This window comes from Salvelinus alpinus, chromosome 8, assembly GCF_045679555.1.
Source record: "Salvelinus alpinus chromosome 8, SLU_Salpinus.1, whole genome shotgun sequence".
NCBI lineage: Eukaryota > Metazoa > Chordata > Actinopteri > Salmoniformes > Salmonidae > Salvelinus > Salvelinus alpinus.
The window spans coordinates 21,322,149-21,348,058 of NC_092093.1; the positions used below are offsets into that span (position 1 = coordinate 21,322,149).

General features: G+C 44.3%; 1 protein-coding gene across 1 annotated transcript in view; it reads left to right on the forward strand.

Moving 5' to 3' along the window:
* Positions 1-25,910, forward strand: part of LOC139582718 (kelch-like protein 29) — a 341,969-nt gene that overhangs the window by 107,383 nt on the left and 208,676 nt on the right. Inside the window, exon 3 of the mRNA XM_071412971.1 lies at positions 10,775-11,068. Within this exon, the coding sequence (XP_071269072.1) occupies positions 10,775-11,068 (294 nt within the window). The remainder of the gene's footprint in view (positions 1-10,774; positions 11,069-25,910) is intronic.

The following is a 25,910-nucleotide window of genomic DNA, read 5'->3' on the forward strand; positions in this document are numbered from 1 at the left end:
TAAACTCAGTTTTCACAATTCCTAACATTTAATCCTCGTAAAATTCCCTGTCTTATGTCAGTTAGAATCACCACTTTATTTTAAGAATGTGAAATGTTAGAATAATAGTAGAGTGATTTATTTCATTGGGTCAGAAGTTTACATACACTCAATTAGTATTTGGTAGCATTGCCTTTAAATTGTTTAACTTGGGTCAAACATTTCAGTTAGCCTTCCACAAGCTTCCCACAATAAGTTGGGTGAATTTTGGCCCATTCCTCCTGACAGAGCTGGTGTAACTAAGTCAGGTTTGTAGACCTCCTTGCTTGCAAACACTTCTTCAGTTCTGCCCACAAATTTTCTATGGGATTGAGGTCAGGGCTTTGTGATGGCCACTCCAATACCTTGACTTTGTTGTCCTTAAGCCATTTTGCCACAACTTTGGAAGTATGCTTGGGGTCAAGACCCATTTGCGACCAAGCTTTAACTTCCTGACTGATGTCTTGAGATGTTGCTTCAATATCCACATAATTTCCATGCCTCATGATGCCATCTATTTTGTGAAGTGCACTAGTACCTCCTGCAGCAAAGCACCCCCACAACATGATGCTACCACCCCCGTGCTTCACGGTTGGGATGGTGTTCTTCGGCTTGCAAGCCTCCACATTTTTCCTCCAAACATAACAATGGTCATTATGGCCAAACAGTTCTATTTTTGTTTCATCAGACCAGAGTACATTTCTCCAAAAAGTACGATATTTGTCCCCATGTGCAGTTCCAAAACCGTAGTTTGGCTTTTTTATGGCGGTTTTGGAGCAGTGGCTTCTTCCTTGCTGAGCGGCCTTTCAGGTTATGTCAATATAGGACTCGTTTTACTGTGGATAAAGATACTTTTGTACCTGTTTCCTCCAGCATCTTCACAAGGTCCTTTGCTGTTGCTGGGATTGATTTGCACTTCTCGCACCAAAGTACGTTCATCTCTAGGAGACAGAATGCGTCTCCTTCCTGAGCGGTATGACGGCTGCGTGGTCCCACGGTGTTTATACTTGCATACTATTGTTTGTGCAGATGAACGTGGTACCTTCAGGCATTTGGAAATTGCTCCCAAGGATGAACCAGACTTGTGGAGGTCTACAATTTTTTCTGAGTTCTTGGCTGATTTCTTTTGATTTTCCCATGATGTCAAGCAAAGAGGCACTGAGTTTGAAGGTAGGCCTTGAAATACATCCACAGGTACACCTCCAATTGACTCAAATGATGTCAATTAGGCTATCAGAAGCTTCTAAAGCCATGACATAATTTTCTGGAATTTTCCAAGCTGTTTAAAGGCACAGTGAAGATAGTGTATGTAAACTTCTAACCCACTGCAATTGTGATACAGTGAATTATAAGTGAAATAATCTGTCTGTAAACAATTGGTGGGAAAATTACTTTTGTCATGCACAAAGTAGATGTGATGGTTACTCATAATGGGCCTCTGTACGCCTATGTAGATATTCCATTAAAAACCAGCCGTTTCCAGCTACAACAGTAATTTACAACATTAACAATGTCTGCACTGTAATTCTGATCAATTTGATGTTATTTTAATGGACAAAAAAATTGCTTTTCTTTCAAAAACAAGGACATTTCTAAGTGACCCCAAACTTTTGAACGGGAGTGTATATTCCCATGAAACTGAGATCAAATGATTGGAATGCAGATGCAGTTTAGACATTTCACTGGTAAACCATGAAGAATTATCATTCACCATTGACAGTGATGGATGGCCTGTTTTGAAATTAGGTTTGAGGGTATTAATCATGGAAGGGAAAAAAGCTTGAGACAATATGTGTGGGCATTGGCTGACGTTGCAGTTGGAGGATGCATTTGATGCACATTCTATATATTTGTCAGTACAAATGTTGATTGAGAAATGATGTCATTGAACGTTTTGGTTTTTGCTCTCCCACACCTAGTAGGAATAGGGTGCCATTTGCGCCACACAAGGACAGGGCTGGAGATGAATGGGTTGAGCTCTACTAGAATGTAGAGAGGACACCAATATATGTTCCTACTCAAAGGCCATTGATTTGCTAGGAAGTTGGCACAAGGAAGTCGGTTTTCCTGGGCTAAATCTGAAACTCATTTGAAATGAAAAGAAGCCAGCGGACTCTTGCTGTGGCTCTGCAGGAATTACGTTAAATTCCATCGTCGTGGTTATTTATTTGTGTGTTTGTTCAATGACTGTGAGTTGTCATGTCGTGATGGTTGTGTATCTTGCCTGATGGTGTTTATCTAGGACTCTTAGTCTCCTGTGTCTCGACGTGGTTTGTTGGAATCCCAGTGAGACGCTAATGAGTCGTTTGAATCTCACCAAGAGCTCAGATGAATGTGATCCTGGGGTGTGGCTAACGCTGAGAACTATTCTAAACATTACGCTGGTTGTCACGGTAGCAGGAGGTCTTTCTTCATCTCTGCTACTGGCCACTTGAGATGTAGACCCTCCTCCCCTCCATCTGTCCATACATCTATCCCTCCATCTCTCTCTTGCTTAGCTGTGTAGTGCCAGCCTCCTCTCTGCTGTCTTGTATGTATTTTTCTTCTGGCACATCAATCCTGGCCTTTAGAGGGAAAGCTAAATATAACTCACCAGCCTGTATGTACTGGCAGAGGTGTACTGTGTGTGGGGGGGTGTATCAGCCATCCAACACCTTTTTATCAGTAAATCAGTCTTCCTTGGTGTGGAACCAAGCTTGGCGAAGACTAATTAAGAGACTTTTGTGTGTGTGTGTTTGCGATGTTGGCATGTGTGTCTAGCCCTGGGGTATTTTCTGAATGAACAGTTTCTACCATGATTTAAATCTCAGTTTGAATACCTATGTTGGCCTGGAGGAACTGTCAGCACATTCACCACTGTGTGTGTGCGTGTGTGTTTGCTTACATTCCTTAGGAGACCTCATTTCCAGTATTGTCTTTTTAAAGTTACCAGACTGACAAATCAACTCCATCCATCCGGGAGAAACACTGCTGTCCAATTCAAACGTACTTCAAAAAGGGCGATCCAGAAATCTCCTACCTCTCCAGAAATCTCCTACCTCTCCAGAAATCTCCTACCTCTCCAGAAATCCCCTTCCTCTCCAGAAATCTCCTTCCTCTCCAGAAATCTCCTACCTCTCCAGAAATCTCCTACCTCTCCAGAAATCTCCTACCTTTCCAGAAATCTCCTACCTCTCCAGAAATCCCCTACCTCTCCATAAGTCCCCTACCTCTCCAGAAATCTCCTACCTCTCCAGAAATCTCCTACCTCTCCAGAAATCTCCTTCCTCTCCAGAAATCCCCTACCTCTCCAGAAATCTCCTACCTCTCCAGAAATCTCCTTCCTCTCCAGAAATCTCCTTCCTCTCCAGAAATCCCCTTCCTCTCCAGAATTCCCCTACCTCTCCAGAAATCCCCTACCTCTCCAGAAATCTCCTACCTCTCCAGAAATCTCCTTCCTCTCCAGAAATCCCCTACCTCTCCAGAAATCCCCTACCTCTCCAGAAATCTCCTACCTCTCCAGAAATCTCCTACCTCTCCAGAAATCTCCTACCTCTCCAGAAATCTCCTTCCTCTCCAGAAATCTCCTACCTCTCCAGAAATCTCCTTCCTCTCCAGAAATCTCCTTCCTCTCCAGAAATCCCCTTCCTCTCCAGAAATCTCCTTCCTCTCCAGAAATCCCCTTCCTCTCCAGAAATCCATTAGTGTAGTGTAATAATAGAGAGAGAAGAGGAGAGGTGGTGTGACTGGTGCCATGTTGCTGCTGGTGCTGGCTGGCTGGCCTGGTCTCTCTGTGGGTCTATAGCTGTTAACACACTGACACCCATTGGATATGGATCCTCTTCTCAGGGGAGGGATCTATAGACCAACTGAAGTGTGTGTGTCTATATGATGTCTCGTTGTTCTGAGACAGTAAACATCACACCACAGCAGTATCACACAAGCCTGCATACCTCCCTCTCTCACCCTTGCTCTCTTCCTCTCCACGCTCTGTCCATCGGTTGTGCTTCGTCTTTCCGTATGCCTGTCCACGGCTCTATATTCCCTTATGGCTTTGTTAACTCTACTCAAATACGCACACACACACACACTCTCTCTCATCTGCCTCAGAGTGACATACTCTCTAGTTGTAGAGTGCTCTGTCTTACCGCTGTACCTGAAAGATAACTCTTATTTAAACTAATCACACTCCTGCCACTCACCTCTCACTCCAAGTTGTCTCCACACACACACACACACACACACACACACACACACACACACACACACACACACACACACACACACACACACACACACACACACACACACACACACACACACACACACACACACACACACACACACACACACACCAGCATCCCACTCCTCCGTCTATCAAATGCACACGTAGGCTACCCGGGTGCAATTACGTTTGTGTCACATCAGCAACGTGAGAATAGCTTTTTGGTACGAAAGGAGTCAAACGCCCAACAAACTAGTTTCTACTTAAAATCCCCACATGATGATGCTGCAGGCAGTCAGGCAGGCAGTTGTGTGCTGATTTTCTCTCGCTCTCTATCACATACACTCTCTCCCCCCTCCCTCCCTATCTCCCCCCTCTGTGGGTTGAGACAGTAAAGGGAAAGTGCTGTTCCGATGGCTGTTGTTCAGAGCATGCTTGAGCTGTGGGTTTTATTTCCACATCAGATGTGTTCAAATCGCTTTGGAGATATATATTTCTAACAAACATTGATGGCTCTAGCTAAGGTAAGGTCCTTTACTCTAACTTTATGTTCAGGGTTAAATCAGCCTCCTCTGTATAAGGACGGGGAAGGGCATTGGCTTGTTACATTCATTTAGTATAAAATCCATCCTTTGTTGTAAACCCAAGGTAGAGGTCGACCGATTAATCGGAATGGCCGATTAATTAGGGCCGATTTCAAGTTTTCATAAAAATCTGTAATCTGTATTTTTGGACACCGATTTGCCGATTTATTATTATTTTATTTTTTTACACCTTTCTTTAACTAGGCAAGTCATTTAAGAACACATTCTTATTTTCAATGACGGCCTAGGAACGGTGGGTTAACTGCCTTGTTCAGTGACAGAACGACAGATTTTTACCTTGTCAGCTCGGGGATTCGTTTTTGCAACCTTCCGGTTACTACTCCAACGCTCTAACCACCTGCCTTACATTGCACTCCACGAGGAGCCTGCGTGGCAGGCTGACTACCTGTTACGCGAGGGCAGCAAGAAGCCAAGGTAAGTTGCTAGCTAGTATTAAACTTATCTTATAAAAAACAATCAATCTTAACATAATCACTAGTTAACTACACATGGTTGATGATATTACTAGTTTATCTAGCATGTCCTGCGTTGCATATAATCGATGCGGTGCCTGTTAATTTCTCATTGAATCACAGCCTACTTCGACAAACGGGTGAGGATTTAACAAGCGCATTTGCAAAAAAAGCACTGTCGTTGCACCAATGTACCTAACCATAAACATCAATGCCTTTCTTTAAAATCAATACACAAGTATATATTTTTAAACCTACATATTTAATTAATATTGCTTGCTAACATGAATTTCTTATAACTAGGGAAATTGTCACTTTTCTTGCGTTCCGTGCAAGCAGTCAGGGTATATGCAGCAGTTTGGGCCGCCTGGCTCATTGCGAACTGTGTGAAGTCCATTTATTCCAAACAAAGGCCATAATTAATTTGCCAGAATTGTACATAATTATGACATAACATTGAAGGTTGTACAATGTAACAGGAATATTTAGACTTAGGGATGCCATCCGTTAGATAAAATACGGAACGGTTCCGATAAAAAAAATTATCGGCCGATTAATCGGTATCAGCTTTTTTGGGGTTCTCCAATAATCGGTATCGGCGTTGAAAAATCATAATCGGTCGACCTCTAACCCAAGGCACAGTCAAGGCAGTCATTTTGCAATAAAAATTATCCGGTTGGCTTACCAAGGATGTTTTATTAGCAAACATTAATCCGATGCTGTATTAAATGATTATTGCTGAGTGTACAGAGAGAGTTAAGAGTTATGATTTTTTTTTATTATCATTTTTTTATTTCACCTTTATTTAACCAGGTAGGCCAGTTGAGAACAAGTTCTCATTTACAACTGTAACCTGGCCAAGATAAAGCAAAGCAGTGCGACAAAAACAACACAGGGGATAAACAATCACATGGGATAAACAATCGTACAGTCAATAACACAATAGAAATATCTGTATACAGTGTGTGCAAATGATATGAAAAAATAACCAATGGATATCCTTTATTGTACACTATAATGGGAAAAGGTTATTATTTAAGATCTAGGCCATGTAGTGTTTGTTACTAGTTTGTTCCGGTCCACAGGTGTGTGTAGTTTTCAGCACCGTACGGCAGTAGGCAGGCAGGAACATACAATGTATCTTATCTTCTCCCCACGTCAGATGTGACAGACACACAACTGTGGCTCCAGTCATGCTGTCATGGTGCTGCTACAAACACACACACACACACACCGCAAGCGCAAACACACACCGCAAGCACACACAAACACCATCATGAGATGAAGATTGCGTGTGATAGGATCAGACTGCCACATTGACATTAGCTGAGGCCAGTAGGTAGAGACTTACTGGAACATTAGCTGAGACCTGAAGCCAGTAGCTAGAGACTTATTGGAACATTAGCTGAGGCCAGTAGCTAGAGACTTACTGGAACATTAGCTGAGACCTGAGGCCAGTAGCTAGAGACTTACTGGAACATTAGCTGAGACCTGAGGCCAGTAGCTAGAGACTTACTGGAACATTAGCTGAGGCCAGTAGCTAGAGACTTACTGGAACATTAGCTGAGACCAGTAGCTAGAGACTTACTGGAACATTAGCTGAGACCTGAGGCCAGTAGCTAGAGACTTACTGGAACATTAGCTGAGACCTGAGGCCAGTAGCTAGAGACTTACTGGAACATTAGCTGAGACCTGAGGCCAGTAGCTAGAGACTTACTGGAACATTAGCTAAGACCTGAGGCCAGTAGCTAGAGACTTACTGGAACATTAGCTGAGACCTGAGGCCAGTATCTAGAGACTTACTGGAACATTAGCTGAGACCTGAGGCCAGTAGCTAGAGACTTACTGGAACATTAGCTGAGACCTGAGGCCAGTAGCTAGAGACTTACTGGAACATTAGCTGAGACCTGAGGCCAGTAGCTAGAGACTTACTGGAACATTAGCTGAGACCTGAGGCCAGTAGCTAGAGACTTACTGGAACATTACCTGAGGCCTGAGGCCAGTAGCTAGAGACTTACTGGAACATTAGCTGAGGCCAGTAGCTAGAGACTTACTGGAACATTAGCTGAGGCCAGTAGCTAGAGACTTACTGGAACATTAGCTGAGGCCAGTAGCTAGAGACTTACTGGAACATTAGCTGAGGCCAGTAGCTAGAGACTTACTGGAACATTAGCTGAGACCTGAGGCCAGTAGCTAGAGACTTACTGGAACATTAGCTGAGACCTGAGGCCAGTAGGTAGAGACTTACTGGAACATTAGCTGAGACTTGAGGCCAGTCAATCAATCAATCAAATGTATTTATAAGCCCTTTTTACATCAGCCGACGTCACAAAGTGCTGTACAGAAACCCAGCCTAAAACCCCAAACAGCAAGCAATGCAGGTGTAGAAGCACGGTGGCTAGGAAAAACTCCATAGAAAGGCCAGAGCCTAGCAAGAAACCTAAAGAGAAACCAGGCTCTGAGGGGTCGCCAGTCCTCTTCTGGCTGTGCCAGGTGGAGATTATAACAGAACATGGCCAAGATGTTCAAACGTTCATAGATGACCAGCAGGGTCAGATGATAATACTAATAACAGTGGTTGTTGAGGGTGCAACAGGTCAGCATCTCAGGAGTAAATGTCAGTTGGCTTTTCATAGCCGATCATTCAGAGTTAAAGACACCAGGTGTGGTAGAGAGAGAGTCCTAAACAGCAGGTCAGGGACAAGGTAGCACGCCCAGTGAACAGGTCAGGGTTCCATAGCCGTAGGCAGAACAGTTGAAACTGGAGCAGCAGCATGACCAGGTGGACTGGGGACAGCAAGGAGTCGTCAGGCCAGGTAGTCCTGAGGCATGGTCCTAGGGCCCAGGTCCTCTGAGAAAAGGAAGAGCGAGAGAGAGAATTAGAGGGAGCAAACTTAAATTCACAGGACACTGGGATATGACATGAGAAATACTCCAGATATAACAGACTGACCCTAGCCCCCCGACACAAACTATTGCAGCATAAATAGTGGAGGCTGAGACAGGAGAGGTCTAGCTACTGGCCTCAAGTCTCTAGTAAGTAGCTAGAGACTTACTGGAACATTAGCTGAGACCTGAGGCCAGTAGCTAGAGACTTACTGGAACATTAGCTGAGACCTGATGCCAGTAGCTAGAGACTTACTGGAACATTAGCTGAGACCTGAGGCCAGTAGCTAGAGACTTACTGGAACATTAGCTGAGGCCAGTAGCTAGAGACTTACTGGAACATTAGCTGAGACCTGATGCCAGTAGCTAGAGACTTACTGGAACATTAGTTGAGACCTGAGGCCAGTAGCTAGAGACTTACTGGAACATTAGCTGAGACCTGAGGCCAGTAGCTAGAGACTTACTGGAACATTAGCTGAGACCTGAGGCCAGTAGCTAGAGACTTACTGGAACATTAGCTTCGACCTGAGGCCAGTAGCTAGAGACTTACTGGAACATTAGCTGAGACCTGAGGCCAGTAGCTAGAGACTTACTGGAACATTAGCTGATACCTGAGGCCAGTAGCTAGAGACTTACTGGAACATTAGCTGAGGCCAGTAGCTAGAGACTTACTGGAACATTAGCTGAGGCCAGTAGCTAGAGACTTACTGGAACATTAGCTGAGGCCAGTAGCTAGAGACTTACTGGAACATTAGCTGAGGCCTGAGGCCAGTAGCTAGAGACTTACTGGAACATTAGCTGAGGCCTGAGGCCAGTAGCTAGAGACTTACTGGAACATTAGCTGAGACCTGAGGCCAGTAGGTAGAGACTTACTGGAACATTACCTGAGGCCTGAGGCCAGTAGCTAGAGACTTACTGGAACATTACCTGAGGCCTGAGGCCAGTAGCTAGAGACTTACTGGAACATTAGCTGAGGCCAGTAGCTAGAGACTTACTGGATCATTAGCTGAGGCCAGTAGCTAGAGACTTACTGGATCATTAGATGATAGCTCAGCTACTAACACACTAGTCTTAGGTTGGAGCTTTTGGATATCAACCTGGGTTGCCCAAATGTCTGTCCCCTTACCGATCCTAAATATATCTGTTTTATACAGATCTGCTGTATAGAGATTGGTTGGCTGGAGTGAGGTTTGGAACTGAGAAGTTATTACAAGTACCATTACTCAGAAGCACCATGGAATAACCGCTTATGTATGTGAGATAATATGCAATGCTTATGTTGACATTGTGAAAGAGCCCACTGCAGTGAAGCTGTGAAAAAAAGTATCCTCCTGCCGTTTCGGGAAGTTCTGACTATTGTCGTCTGTGTGTCTGTGTGTGTGTGTGTGTGTGTCTCTGTGTGTGTTTAGACCTAGAGGTGGACAGTAATGTACCTGTAGCTAAATGGATGGTCACAGCTCAGACTGATAATGCTGTGGTCCCCCAATGGCTCTGTTTACAACACACACACTTCAAGACATTCCTTCCTGCGACAGAGACCACTGTGCAGAAGAAAGACTTGTCATTCTCTGTGATTCTATTTTTAAAGACCAGTACATTTTCATGGAATATCCTTGACTCCGTGTGTGTGCTTGTGTGTGTGAGAGAGAGCCTGTATTCATAACTGCTCTTATCAAGGCCCAGAAAGACATCTCATTCCTTTGATGTTGAGAGTACAATACACCACACACCCGTCTGATGCCTTTTACTTCACAGGCCAGATACAGTAGACACCACTGATTGATGATCTCATACACAGTGACATACCAGCCTATGGTACAGAATACTGTTCGTCAGCCTACAGCAGCATCGCCCTATCCATCACACTCTGTCATCCTCATAAAAGAGGAAACTAGTCATGATATTCAATGGTATTACTATTGAGTTAGCTGGCTATTACAGTATAGAGAAACGAGTTAGTAGTGAGTTTTTTTTAGCCACAAGACAATTCAGTGATGACCTCCAGGTCAAGCTATAGCCATAGCTATTCTCAAGACAATATGGAAAATAATAATGTATTGTCTGGCTGTGGCCAATGGCTTAATTTTTGGACTTTTATTTAATTGAAGGCAACAACATATCCATGGTAACCAAACCCAATTAGTCTATTCAAAGAGTGTGTGTTTCCAGTTGTTTTATTGATCCTGTTATGGTGATGTTAATTTCTGTTCTGTCTGTTATCATCTCGTTAAGACCTGGGACTGCAGCTGTTAGTCAGATGGAAATGTTACTGCAGGAGCGTTCACACCTCATTTTAGTCATTTAGCAGACGCTCTTATCCAGAGCGACTTACAGGAGCAATTAGGGTTAACTGCCTTGCTCAAGGGCACATTGACAGATTTTTCACCTCAGGGATTCAAACCAGGAACCTTTTGGTTACTGGCCCAACACTCTTAACCACGAGGCTACCTGCCGACTCTCTGAAGTGGCACGTTATTGTGACTCAGATTTTAATCTATACAATATCGGGCCAGGATATCAGTAAAAGACTGATCAGCTGAAATAATAACAATAACTTTAATGATAACAATTCCACCCCCCCCCTCCCCTGTCATCATCTCCTCTGAAAGGCAGAGGAAGTGATGTCCAATCACCACAACCGCTTCGAGAGGGAGTACCGGGGGACACCGTGGGAGAGGCGGGACATCGTCCGTTCGGCCGGCCTCCTCAATGGAGCGGGAGCCAATAACAGCTGCGCCGCCGCTGTCGGCAATGGAAACAACCGGCCGGGACTCCTACCACTGCCCGTCATCCCCTCCCTCCTGCCCACCCCAGTTACGGTTGCTGTGACGACGTCGAGTGGTGGTGACATGATCGTCAAGCGTCAAGGAGGGGTCACGATCGCTGTCGCTGGTTCTGCCAAGGTAAGAACACACAGCTCCTCTTTCTCTCCAAACCATTTACCTCCCTCCTCATTATATACTGTTTCCACTCTCTAACCATTCTCTCCACACAGCTCCTCTTTCTCTCCAAACCATTTACCTCCCTCCTCATTATATACTGTTTCCACTCTCTAACCATTCTCTCCACACAGCTCCTCTTTCTCTCCAAACCATTTACCTCCCTCCTCATTATATACTGTTTCCACTCTCTAACCATTCTCTCCACACAGCTCCTCTTTCTCTCCAAACCATTTACCTCCCTCCTCATTATACACTGTCTCCGCTCTCTAACCATTCTCCTCATGCAAAAGTCTCTTTCTCCCTCTCTTGCCAACTCTTTTAATATCCATCCCTGCCAAGACCTTTACCCCCGTCTTCTCTTTCTATAATACCAGGTAAGTTCACATTCTCATTTACTGCAATGACCTGGCGCACAGTTACAGGGGAGATGAATGAGACAATTGTAAACTGGGGATAATTAAGGTGGCCATGATGGTCAGATTGGGAATTTAACCAGGACACCAGGGTTACCACCCCTACTCTTACAATAAGTACCATATAATCTTTAGTGACCACAGAGAGTCAGGACACACGTTTAAAACACCCCATCCGAAAGACGGCACCTTACACAGGGCAATGTCCCCAATCACTGACCTGGGTCATTGTGATATTTTTATAGACCAGAGGAAAGACTGCCTCCTACTGGCCCTCCATCACCACCTGGTCTTCCATCCAGGACCAACCCTGCTTAGCTTCAGAGGTAAGCCAGCAATGGGGTCTCTCTCTCATCCCCATCTCGCTCTGCCAAGTGGCTGGCTTGTTCCCTCTTTCTTCCTCCCTAATTTCCTCCTCTCGTTATGTAAATGACATGAGGCAGCAGTTGAGATGTGGCCAAGCCATAGCTGCTTACGGACCTCTCAGCTTGGACAGAGTTTTCAGGCAGGTGATTATCCATATTTGGATATACTAAAAACGTTGATGGCCATTTTGCTGCTAGCGCTTCTTATTGTATTCATCAAAACTGGGAATCTGAAAAAGTTCTAAGCTCTCGTACCACTTAGATCTGAGCTCTTAAGTTGACTTTCAATCAGTGAGTTGACTGGTGTTTTCTCTTCTCTCCTGTAAACCCAAGGAGTTATCTAGCCAGCTCTGAGAGAAGAAGCTTCACCAAACCAAGTTAGAAAGCTCAGCCTTATTCCTTGTCCTGGCTCTGCTAGCTCAACCACCATTCATCTTCCTCCAACTCCACAGGCCCTGGGCTTGTCTGCACCTCTCTCAACCTCATATCACATCACCCTGTTACCATCAGATTTCTGTTTTCTCTTCCCCTCCCTTTCTCTCTCGCTCTCTCTCTCACTCTCTCCTTTCTATTTTTCCTCTTTCTCTTCTCTCTCTCTCTCTCTCCTATCTCTCTCTCTCTCTCTCTCTCTCTCTCTCTCTCTCTCTCTCTCTCTCTCTCTCTCTCTCTCTCTCTCTCTCTCTCTCTCTCTCTCTCTCTCTCTCTCTCTCTCTCTCTCTCTCTCTCTCTCTCTCTCTTCCTCTTTCCTCCTCTTTTCTCTCTTCCTCTTTCCTCCTCTTTTCTCTCTTCCTCTTTCCTCCTCTTTTCTCTCTCTCTCTCTCTCCTATCTCTCTCTCTCTCTCCTATCTCTCTCTCTCTCTCCTCTACCAAGCAGTAGTTGTACACAAGGCTGCAGTAATTTAGCATCATTAGGTGGCTGAGTGAACTCTCTGACCACAGAAATGGTAAATGTTAAATCTCCTCCGGCAACCAAGCGGCCTGCTTTTGTCGGCTGAATAATGACATTATATCTGGAACAGAATGCTCAGCATCCACCGTCTCCCACCATGGCTATTGTCATCAGTCAATGGCTGCCACAGTGATTAGGACCACTCCGTATGGCTTCCATATATTTAGCATATAGCGTCAGTAGCGTGGCTGGTCTGAGATGTGAGTGTCAGATACATGGAAGGGTGTGTGCAGGGGGGGAGGTGGTTTACCTGTCTCCTTTGTGTTGTCTTTGTCACTTCTTTGTAACCCTGGCATACTGTAGCTGAATAGAGAATAGCAGCACTAAATAGGCTGTCGCTGTGTGCGTGTGGGCGCGCGCTAGTCTCCTCCACATCACAGGGTGTCCGCTACACAATGCACAGGCAGCACAACATCTGGCCGTGTACACGGGCCTGTGGGTTGGGTGTGCTTGCATGCATGTCTTAGTGTGAGTCTGTGGCCCTGTGGGCTTTACCATTGAGTGTGTGTACCGTTTATATTTTTGCACATACTTGGACAGTGTATGAGTACTTGTGTGCATAAATGTTTCATGTATTATCTTTTCCAATGTCTGTGTACACAGATAAATCCTTGGCTGTTGACGCCACTACGCTAGTTCTGTTTTCAGGTGATGAATAATGTGTAAAGGCAATCACTGGGTCGTTGTGGTTATACTCAGAGAGAACGCAGCGTGGCAATCAGGGTTTATTTTTGGTCAGGGACTGATTAAAACAGGCCATTCGCTTACATAGATTAATCAAGTAATTACCCACAACAGGAGAGGAGGACAATTTATCCTGCTTTGTAGAGGGGGCATTGGCCTGTGGCTAGAAATAATATTTATCAACAGAGTTTTCAGAATGTTTTTTTTAATCAAAAAGTTATTTGGTATCATTTTTATCAGAATGTGATTTGGTATTTGTAAGGGTGTTATCAGAATGTGATTTGGTATTTGTAAAGGTGTTATCAGAATGTGATTTGGTATTTGTAAGGGTGTTATCAGAATGTGATTTGGTATTTGTAAGGGTGTTATCAGAATGTGATTTGGTATTTGTAAGGGTGTTATCAGAATGTGATTTGGTATTTGTAAGGGTGTTATCAGAATGTGATTTGGTATTTGTAAGGGTGTTATCAGAATGTGATTTGGTATTTGTAAGGGTGTTATCAGAATGTGATTTGGTATTTGTAAGGGTGTTATCAGAATGTGATTTGGTATTTGTAAGGGTGTTATCAGAATGTGATTTGGTATTTGTAAGGGTGTTATCAGAATGTGATTTGGTATTTGTAAGGGTGTTATCAGAATGTGATTTGGTATTTGTAAGGGTGTTATCAGAATGTGATTTGGTATTTGTAAGGGTGTTATCAGAATGTGATTTGGTATTTGTAAGGGTGTTATCAGAATGTGATTTGGTATTTGTAAGGGTGTTATCAGAATGTGATTTGGTATTTGTAAGGGTGTTATCAGAATGTGATTTGGTATTTGTAAGGGTGTTATCAGAATGTGATTTGGTATTTGTAAGGGTGTTATCAGAATGTGATTTGGTATTTGTAAGGGTGTTATCAGAATGTGATTTGGTATTTGTAAGGGTGTTATCAGAATGTGATTTGGTATTTGTAAGGGTGTTATCAGAATGTGATTTGGTATTTGTAAGGGTGTTATCAGAATGTGATTTGGTATTTGTAAGGGTGTTATCAGGTTTAAGGCAAGGTGATTGAATGGATCCTTTTCATCTTTCGATGCTAAAATTAATATTCCAGAGAAATATCCTTCTCATGGTTGGTTGGATCTCCCATTGTTACATGCTGTGTATTTCAGAATCTAGAAATCTAATGCCCTAGTTTCACAGGCCAATTCCCTGTTCCCTGTTAAATACGTTTAACCTCTTCAGCTCCTCAGTATATTTCTGTTTCATTTCTATTGGTCTTGTATTCCATCTCTACTGGTTTTCTGTTTCATTTCTACTGGTCTTGTATTCCATCTCTACTGGTTTTCTGTTTCATTTCTACTGGTCTTGTATTCCATCTCAACTGGTTTTTTGTTCACAAAGATAGTTAGAACATGGCTATAAAGGCTGTGGTATTATTGTTGTAGAATGAATAGTCCTATAATTGATTGTATGATATACAGCACCCACCCACACAGTATAATATACATGATTTCTCTCAGTCAAGTGTACAGTATGTAATTAGTGGTAGACACACACACTAATACTTTTGCAGTATTGCCAAGTCTCTTTTTTAAAAATACACTGAAACAAAATATAAATATAACAATTTAAAAGATTTTACTGAGTTACAGTTCATATAAGGAAATCAGTGAATTGAAATTAATTCATTAGACCCTAATCTATGGATTTCATATGACTGGAAATACAGATATGCTTCTGTTGGTCACAGATACCTTAAAAAAATTTAGGGGCGTGGATCAGAAAACCAGTCAGTATCTGGTGTGACCACCATTTGTCTCATGCAGCGTCACATATCTCCTTCACATAGAGTTGATCAGGCTGTTGATTGTGGCCTGTGGAATGCTGTCCCATTCCTCTTCAATGGCTGTGCGAAGTTGCTGGATATTGGCGGGAAACTGGAACACGCTGTCGTACACATCGAGCCAGAGCATCCCAAACATGCTCCATGGGTGACATGTCTGGTGAGTATGCAGGCTATGGAAGAACTGGGACATTTTCAGCTTCCAGTTATTGTGTACAGATCCTTGCGACATGGGGCTGTGCATTATCATGCTGAAACATGAGATGATGGCTGCGGATGAATGGCATGACAATGGACCTCAGGATCTCGTCACGGTATCTCTGTAACTCTGTGCATTGAAATTGCCATCGATAAAATGGAATTGTGTTTCGTTGTCTGTAGCTTATGCCTGCCCATACCATAACCCCACCGCCACAATGGGGGACTCTGTTCACAACGTTGACATCAGCAAACCACTCGCCCACACAACACCATACAAACTGTCTGCCATCTGCCTGGTACAGTTGAAACCATGATTAATCCATGAAGAGCACACTTTTCCAGCGTGCCAGTGCCATTGAAGGTGAGCGTTCACCCACTGAAGTCGTTTATGACGCTGAACTGCAGTCAGTTCAAGACCCTGGTGAGAATGACGAGCACGCTGATGAGCTTCCCTGAGACTGTTTCTGACAGTTTGTGCAGAAATACTTTGGTTGTACAAACCCTGACGGTTGTACAAATCCTGACGATCCTGCAGGTGAGGAAGCCGGATGTGGAGGTCTTGGGCTGGTGGTTACATGTGGTCTGCGGTTGTGAGGCCGGTTGGACATACTGCCAAATTCTCTAAAACAACGTTGGTAGAGAAATTAACATTAAATTCAGCTCTGGAGGACTTTCCTGCAGTCAGCATGCCAATTGCACACTCCCTCAAAACTGGAGACATCTGTGCCATTGTGTTGTGTGACAAAACTGCACCTTATTGTCCTCAGTGCAAGGTGCACCTATGTAATGATCATGCTGTTTAATCAGCTTCTTGATATGCCACACCTGTCAGGTGGATGGATTATCTTGGCAAATGAGAAATGCTCACTAACAGGGATGTAAACACATTTGGACCAATTCTTTACATGTTGTGTTTATATTTTTGTTCAGTGTACATATTAAATCTAAACGTAACATCTTGGTTTATATAGAGGTTATATTTAATGTAAACTAACCAGCCAAATGTATAATGTGCAGTGTATAATGTTATATTTCATTTTCAGTTACAGAAACATGACTAGAATGCCATCCAGCTACTGCATAGCCCAGACAATGTGAGCCCCTTAATTGGCCTAGTGTCCTTGGTTGCTCCTCACACAGTGGTAGATTAGTGCTAGCTGCCCTTGTCTATCGTTGATTGTCGGCAGGGCAGGTTGGGTACTTCAGTGCAGGGAGCAACAGACATGCTATCTACAACACAGCAGGAGGCTACTGCCACCCTCTGACACTGCTCGTCAACAAGGAAAGAAAGTTCACAATAACCCACTTATTCTCCACCATAATGGCTGTTTTATGACGTTCGCACACATCCACTGTAGTAGGCCTATGGCTACCTCCCTAGAATAAATTGTTCTGTTTTAAAAAGCATGAGAACCTGTATTGTGTTAGCAACACTCAACACAACAAACAAGGTTTGAATCCACAATATCATAGTAGAGACCTGGACAGGGGTAGTTGGAATGCAGAAAAAGGTAAAAACACACAATAGGAGATTTTTTTTTATATAGTACTAGTTTCCAAAGGTAAATTGAAAACAGTACTCTGTATCGCCTTTGAAGTGAACACATCAGAGTCCTTGACAGTGGCTGGCAGATGTATCATAATATATGCCCTGCCTGTCTCAATACAGAGGTAGGAAAAACACACAGAAGAAAAGCAGCCAATAAAAAGATATGAATGATAAAATCACAGCATATTTGAGGCTACGTCAAGCGCAGGGAGAGATTTTTCTTTTTTGAAAAGTATGATAACCTTGCCGTGAAATGTATTGAAAGTGAGATTACATTTTTAAAAGACGCACACTGGGAAAGCTGTTAGACGGAGAGAGAAAGAGGGAGAGAGAGAGAGGATAAGGGAAAAGAGGGAGCGAGACAGGAATGGTGAGAATAGCTTCTGAATTAGGCTCAAATAAAAAAGGAAATCCACATCACTATTTCAGTCAAATGCTGGAAGATCTAGCGTGGATAAGATGAAACTCTGCATTTGTAAAGGAGACAGTCTCACCATGACGTGATTAAATAGAAACCAGCTTCCCTGGGAAAACTGAACAGCCGTTCCACGTAGGAAGATCTAGTGATTCACGGCTTACAGAAATATTTTCATACAGCTCCTAACTACCTCGCATGCAGCTTTGATAAATTCTATCTTTAATGTCACTGTTTGTTTTTGGATGTTTGAATAGTAATTGTTGGTTTCTCATTGTGAAAGTCACTGTACTATTAGAGGATTCCTTGTATTATTGTGGCCTTTATTCAGCCTTAGATACTGTTTAAAACTGCATTTTTTAAATTGAAAGTATTGGGGGGGGGGGCTGTCTCTAATTGTGGCTGAATCTAACATCCCCCTATCTGAACTGTACAGGCACTTCTCCAAAACCAAACGATAAACTTTTGTATTCACAAACCTTATTTTCAAATTTGGAAAAACTGATGGTACATTCAATTCTTATTTTATGTTTTTTTTACCCCCTTTTTTCTCCCCAATTTCATGGTATCCAATTGTTAGTAATTACTATCTTGTCTCATCTCTGCAACTCCCGTACGGGCTCGGGAGAGACGAAGGTCGAAAGCCATGCGTCCTCCAAAACACAACCCAACCAAGCCGCACTGCTTCTTAACACAGCGCGCATCCAACCCAGAAGCCAGCCGCACCAATGTGTCGGAGGAAACACCGTGCACCTGGCCCCCTCGGTTAGCGCGCACTGCGCACGGCCCGCCACAGGAGTCGCTGGTGCGCGATGAGACAAGGATATCCCTACCGGCCAAACCCTCCCTAACCCGGACTACGCTAGGCCAATTGTGCCTCACCCCACGGACCTCTGGCCGGCTGTGACAGAGCCTGGGCGCAAACCCAGAGTCTCTGGTGGCACAGCTAGCGCTGCGATGCAGTGCCCTAGACCACTGCGCCACCCGGGAGTGTACATTCAATTCTTATCAAAGCTTCTCCTTCTGCGGTAATTACAAAAACAACTAGGTGAACCAACGCATGTTGAAGCACAATGTATCAGGAATGTCTGCTTTTGACTATCCTGGGAAATGTGCAGTGTGGACAGGCTGTAGTCTTCACATTTCTGTTGATGTTACGTTATTGCTGGTCCTGTTACGGTCCCACTTTTCATACCAGTAAAGCATGTTCAATTGAATAACCTGTATTTCACAGGACACAGTATGACCATTTCTGTAGGAAATGTACAGCCTCTTAATCTCTCTGGGATAAACGTTACAACTCTCTGTGGAGTACTGTTCTTTACATTTCATTTATCAGACCTCATGCCTTGTCAGCTGATCACCCCCGTTGCTGACATTCAGATTTGCAATTGGTGGAAGAAAGTGAAATCAGTCGCATCTCTCTCTAATAGGGAGAGACAGAGAAAGAGCATTAGAGGGTGAGAGGGAGCTCATTGTTTAAAACACATCGTTACCGCTGGTGCTAGCTGGGTGACCTTATAAGCCTAAATATGGTCAAAAATTACCTTCTCTCTCTCTCTTCTCCCCCTCTCGCTCTCTTCTCTCACCCCCCCTCTCTCTTCTCCCCCTCTCGCTCTCTTCTCTCACCCCCCCTCTCTCTTCTCCCCCTCTTGCGCTCTTCTCTCACCCCCCCTCTCTTCTCTCCCTCTCGCTCTCTTCTCTCTCCCCCCTCTCTCTCTTCTCCCCCTCTCCCCCCCTCTCTCTCCCCCTCTCTCTCTTCTCCCCCTCTCGCTCTCTTCTCTCATCTCGCTCTCTTCTCCCCCGATCTCTCTCTTCTCCCCCTCTTGCTCTCTTCTCTCACCCCCTCTCTCTCTTCTCTCGCTCTCTTCTCACACCCCCCCTCTCTCTTCTCCCCCTCTCGCTCTCTTCTCCCCCTCTCGCTCTCTTCTCTCACCCCCCCTCTCTCTTCTCCCCCTCTCTCTCTCTTCTCTCACCCCCCCCTCTCTCTTCTCCCCCGATCTCTCTCTTCTCCCCCTCTTGCTCTCTTCTCTCACCCCCCCTCTCTCCTCTCCCCCTCTCGCTCTCTTCTCTCACCCCCCCTCTCTCTTCTCGCTCTTCTCTCTCCCCCCTCTCTCTCTTCTCCCCCTCTCTCTCTCTTCTCTCGCCCCCCTCTCTCTCTCTCTTCCTCTCTATTCTCTGTATCTCTCCTATCTCATTCTTCAGAAGTGCTCAAAATCTAATATTAATGGTGGGAGAGGAATCCCATTCCCACATTTTAATGCAGTAGCCTCGACGCTTGATTTACTATTTATATGTTGATTACGTAGAACCTGAACAGGGTTTTTTCTGGATCAAAATGGGGCTTAGGTGGGTGGGGCAGCAGGCGTGGCCAATGGCGCGGTAGCTGACCAAACACTTTTGAGGCCCTTCTTTTGGCTGCAGAGATAAATTGTTGCTGTTTAAAAGCTAATTTCCTGCAATTCTACAAGTTGCCATGCGGCAGAGATTTTTATTTACAGTTTAAGCTAATTTCATGCAATTCTAGACATTTTTCTATGGCTTATGCCGTGTTCTTAAACTAATTGAGTGACTCACACATGATTAAAAAAATGGATGGGAGCCCCATGCCATGACAGAAATACTCCCGAATGCATAACATTTTAGATTCTCCATGACTGTCTTGCTGTTATTTTGGTAATTGTTAGTTCTCAAAGAGGATCTTATTTACCAACATATACAGTGTTGTGAAAAAGTATTTGCCCCCTTTCTAATTATCTCTACTTTTCCATATTTTTGATACTGAATGTTATCAGATCTTCAACCAAAACCTAATATTAGATAAAGGGAACCCGAGTGAACAAATAACACAACAATTACATACTTATTTCATTTATTACATAAACAACGTTATACAACACCCAATGCCCCTGTGTGAAGAAAAAACGAATTGCACCATTACACTCAATAACTGGTTGTGCCACCTCTCGCTGCAATGACTCCAACCAAACACTTCCTGTAGTTGTTGATCTGTCATGTCGCTGTGGAGGAATGTTGTCCCACTCTGCCATGCAGAACTGCTTTAACTCAGTGACATTTGTGGGTTTTTAAGTATGAACTGCACGTTTCAAGTCTGCCACAACATCTCAATTGGGATTAGGTCAGGACTTTGACTAGGTCATTCCAAAACTTCAAATTTGTTGCTTTTTTTTACATTTTCATGTAGACTTGATTGTGTGTTTTAGATCCATGTCTTGCTGCATAACCCAGCTGCACTTCAGCTTCAGCTCACAGACAGATGGCCTGACATTCTCCTGTAGAATTCTCTGATACAGAGCAGAATTCATAGTTCCTTCTATTAAGGCACGTCGTCCAGGTCCTGAGGCAGCAAAGCATCCCAAACCATCACACTACCACTACCATGCTGGACCGTTGGTATGAGGTTCTTACTGTGGAATGACGTGTTTGGTCCCATTATGCCTGGTGAAAACCAATCTCATCCCAAAAGTTATACTTTTGACTCACCTGTCCATAGAACATTATTATTGATGATCATCCAGGTGCTTCCATGTTCTTTTTGGCAAACTGGAGTCAACGTTTTGGATGAGATGTGTCCCATTATGTCTGGTGAAAACCACACTCTCCATCTCTTCTCTCTACTCTCTACTCTACCTCTACCTCTACTCTACCTCTCTACTCTACCTCTCTACTCTACCTCTCTACTCTACCTCTCTACCTCTACTCTACCTCTCTACTCTACCTCTACCTCTCTACCTCGACCTCTCTACTCTACCTCGACCTCTCTACTCTACCTCTCTACTCTACCTCTCTACCTCTCTACTCTACCTCTCTACTCTCTACTCTCTACTCTACCTCTACCTCTACCTCTACCTCTCTACCTCTCTACTCTACCTCTCTACCTCTACTCTACCTCTCTACTCTACCTCTACCTCTACTCTACCTCTCTACCTCTCTACTCTACCTCTCTACCTCTACTCTACCTCTCTACTCTACCTCTACCTCTACTCTACCTCTCTACCTCTCTACTCTACCTCTCTACCTCAACTCTACCTCTCTACTCTACCTCTACCTCTACTCTACCTCTACCTCTACCTCTACTCTACCTCTCTACTCTACCTCTACCTCTACTCTACCTCTCTACTCTACCTCTCTACTCTACCTCTCTACCTCTCTACTCTACCTCTCTACCTCTACTCTTCCTCTCTACCTCTCTACTCTACCTCTCTACCTCTACTCTACCTCTCTACTCTACCTCTACCTCTACTCTACCTCTCTACCTCTCTACTCTACCTCTCTACCTCTACTCTACCTCTCTACTCTACCTCTCTACCTCTACCTCTCTACCTCTACCTCTCTACTCTACCTCTACCTCTCTACTCTACCTCTCTACCTCTACTCTACCTCTATACCTCTACCTCTCTACTCTACCTCTACCTCTCTACTCTACCTCTCTACTCTACCTCTCTACCTCTACTCTACCTCTCTACTCTACCTCTCTACTCTACCTCTACCTCTCTACTCTACCTCTACCTCTCTACTCTACCTCTCTACTCTAACTCTACCTCTACCTCTCTACTCTACCTCTCTACTCTACCTCTCTACTCTACCTCTCTACTCTACCTCTCTACTCTACCTCTCTACTCTCTCTCTCTACTCTACCTCTCTACTCTACTCTACCTCTCTACTCTACCTCTCTACTCTACCTCTCTACTCTACCTCTCTACTCTACCTCTCTACTCTACCTCTCTACCCTACCTCTCTACTCTACCATCTCTCTCTCTCTACTCTCTCTCTACTCTACCTCTCTACTCTACCTCTCTACTCTACCTCTCTACTCTACCTCTCTACTCTACCTCTCTACTCTACCTCTCTACTCTACCTCTCTACTCTCCATCTCTTCTCTCTACCTCTCTTCTCTACCTCTCTACTCTACCTCTCTACTCTACCTCTCTACTCTACCTCTCTTCTCTACCTCTCTACTCTACCTCTCTACTCTACCTCTCTTCTCTACCTCTCTACTCTACCTCTCTACTCTACCTCTCTACTCTCCATCTCTTCTCTCTACCTCTCTTCTCTACCTCTCTACTCTACCTCTCTAATCTACCTCTTTACTCTCCATCTCTTCTCTCTACCTCTCTTCTCTACCTCTCTACTCTACCTCTCTACTCTACCTCTCTACTCTACCTCTCTACTCTACTCTGCCTCTCTACTCTGCCTCTCTACTCTACCTCTCTACTCTACCTCTCTACTCTACCTCTCTACTCTACCTCTACCTCTCTACTCTACCTCTCTACCTCTCTACTCTACCTCTACCTCTCTACTCTACCTCTCTACTCTACTTCTCTACTCTACCTCTCTACTCTACCTCTACCTCTCTACTCTACCTCTCTACTCTACCTCTCTACTCTCCATCTCTTCTCTCTACCTCTCTACTCTACCTCTCTACTCTACCTCTCTACTTTACCTCTCTACTCTACCTCTCTACTCTACCTCTCTACTCTACCTCTCTACTCTCCATCTCTTCTCTCTACCTCTCTACTCTACCTCTCTACTCTACCTCTCTACTCTACCTCTCTACTCTACCTCTCTACTCTCCATCTCTTCTCTCTACCTCTCTCTCTACCTCTACCTCTCTACTCTACCTCTCTACCTCTCTACTCTACCTCTCTACTCTACCTCTCTACTCTACCTCTCTACTCTCCATCTCTTCTCTCTACCTCTCTACTCTACCTCTCTACTCTACCTCCCTACCTCTCTACTCTACCTCTCTACTCTCCATCTCTTCTCTCTACCTCTCTACTCTACCTCTACCTCTCTACTCTACCTCTCTACTCTACCTCTCTACTCTACCTCTCTACTCTCTACTATACCTCTCTACTCTACCTCTCTACCTCTCTACTCTACCTCTCTACTCTACCTCTCTACTCTCTACTCTACCTCTCTACTCTCTACCTCTCTACTCTACCTCTCTACTCTACCTCTCTACTCTACCTCTCTACTCTACCTCTCTACTCTACCTCTCTACTCTCTACCTCTCTACTCTCTACCTCTCTACTCTACCTCTCTACTCTACCTCTCTACTCTCCATCTCTTCTCTCTACCTCTCTACTCTACCTCTACCTCTCTACTCTACCTCTCTACTCTACCTCTCTACCTCTCTACTCTGCCTCTACCTCTCTACTCTACCTCTCTACTCTCCATCTCTTCTCTCTACCTCTTCTCTCTACCTCTACCTCTCTACTCTACCTCTCTACTCTACCTCTATACCTCTCTACCTCTATACCTCTCTACCTCTCTACTCTACCTCTCTACTCTACTCTACCTCTCTACTCTACCTCTCTACTCTACCTCTCTACTCTACCTCTCTACTCTACCTCTCTACTCTCCATCTCTTCTCTCTACCTCTCTACTCTACCTCTCTACTCTACCTCTACCTCTCTACTCTCTACCTCTCTACCTCTCTACTCTACCTCTCTACTCTACCTCTCTACTCTACCTCTCTACTCTACCTCTCTACTCTACCTCTCTACTCTACCTCTCTACCTCTCTACTCTACCACTCTACTCTACCACTCTACTCTACCTCTCTACTCTACCTCTCTACTCTCTACTTTACCTCTCTACTCTACCTCTCTACTCTACCTCTACTCTACCTCTCTACTCTACCTCTCTACTCTACCTCTCTACTATCTACCTCTCTACCTCTCTACTCTACCTCTCTACTCTACCTCTACTCTACCTCTCTACTCTACCTCTCTACTCTACCTCTCTACTCTCTACCTCTCTACTCTACCTCTCTACTATCTACCTCTCTACTATCTACCTCTCTACTATCTACCTCTCTACTGTCTACTCTACCTCTCTACTCTACCTCTCTACTCTCTACCTCTCTACTCTCTACCTCTCTACTCTACCTCTCTACTCTACCGCTCTACTCTCTACCTCTCGTCGCTATTCTCTCTACTGCTCTTCTCTCTACTGCTCTTCTCTCTACTGCTCTACTCTCTACCTCTCGTCTCTATTCTCTCTACTGCTCTTCTCTCTACTGCTCTTCTCTCTACTGCTCTTCTCTCTACTGCTCTACTCTCTACTGCTCTACTCTCTACTGCTCTTCTCTCTACTGCTCTTCTCTCTACTGCTCTTCTCTCTACTGCTCTTCTCTCTACTGCTCTTCTCTCTACTGCTCTACTCTCTACTGCTCTTCTCTCTACTGCTCTTCTCTCTACTGCTCTTCTCTCTACTGCTCTTCTCTCTACTGCTCTACTCTCTACTGCTCTTCTCTCTACTGCTTTACTCTCTACTGCTCTACTGCTCTTCTCTCTACTGCTCTACTCTCTACTGCTCTACTCTCTACTGCTCTACTCTCTACTGCTCTACTGCTCTTCTCTCTACTGCTCTACTCTCTACTGCTCTTCTCTCTACTGCTCTTCTCTCTACTGCTCTACTCTCTACTGCTCTTCTCTCTACTGCTCTACTCTCTACTGCTTTACTCTCTACTGCTCTACTGCTCTTCTCTCTACTGCTCTACTCTCTACTGCTCTACTGCTCTACTGCTCTACTGCTCTACTCTCTACTGCTCTACTGCTCTTCTCTCTACTGCTCTACTGCTCTACTCTCTACTGCTCTACTCTCTACTGCTCTACTCTCTACTGCTCTACTCTCTACTGCTCTTCTCTCTACTGCTCTTCTCTCTACTGCTCTTCTCTCTACTGCTCTACTCTCTACTGCTCTACTCTCTACTGCTCTACTCTCTACTGCTCTACTCTCTACTGCTCTACTCTCTACTGCTCTACTCTCTACTCCTCTACTCTCTACTGCTCTACTCTCTACTGCTCTACTCTCTACTGCTCTTCTCTCTACTGCTCTACTCTCTACTGCTCTACTCTCTACTGCTCTACTCTCTACTGCTCTTCTCTCTACTGCTCTACTGCTCTTCTCTCTACTGCTCTTCTCTCTACTGCTCTACTCTCTACTGCTCTACTCTCTACTGCTCTACTCTCTACTGCTCTACTCTCTACTGCTCTACTCTCTACTGCTCTTCTCTCTACTGCTCTTCTCTCTACTGCTCTTCTCTCTACTGCTCTACTCTCTACTGCTCTTCTCTCTACTGCTCTTCTCTCTACTGCTCTACTCTCTACTGCTCTACTCTCTACTGCTCTTCTCTCTACTGCTCTACTCTCTACTGCTCTACTCTCTACTGCTCTTTTCTCTACCTCTCTTATTTCTACCTCTATTCCTCTCTAACTCTACCTCTCTAATTTCTACCTCTATTCCTCTTTAACTCTACCTCTCTACCTCTCTTATTTCTACCTCTATTCCTCTCTAACTCTACCTCTCTAATTTCTACCTCTATTCCTCTTTAACTCTACCTCTCTTATTTCTACCTCTATTCCTCTTCTAAC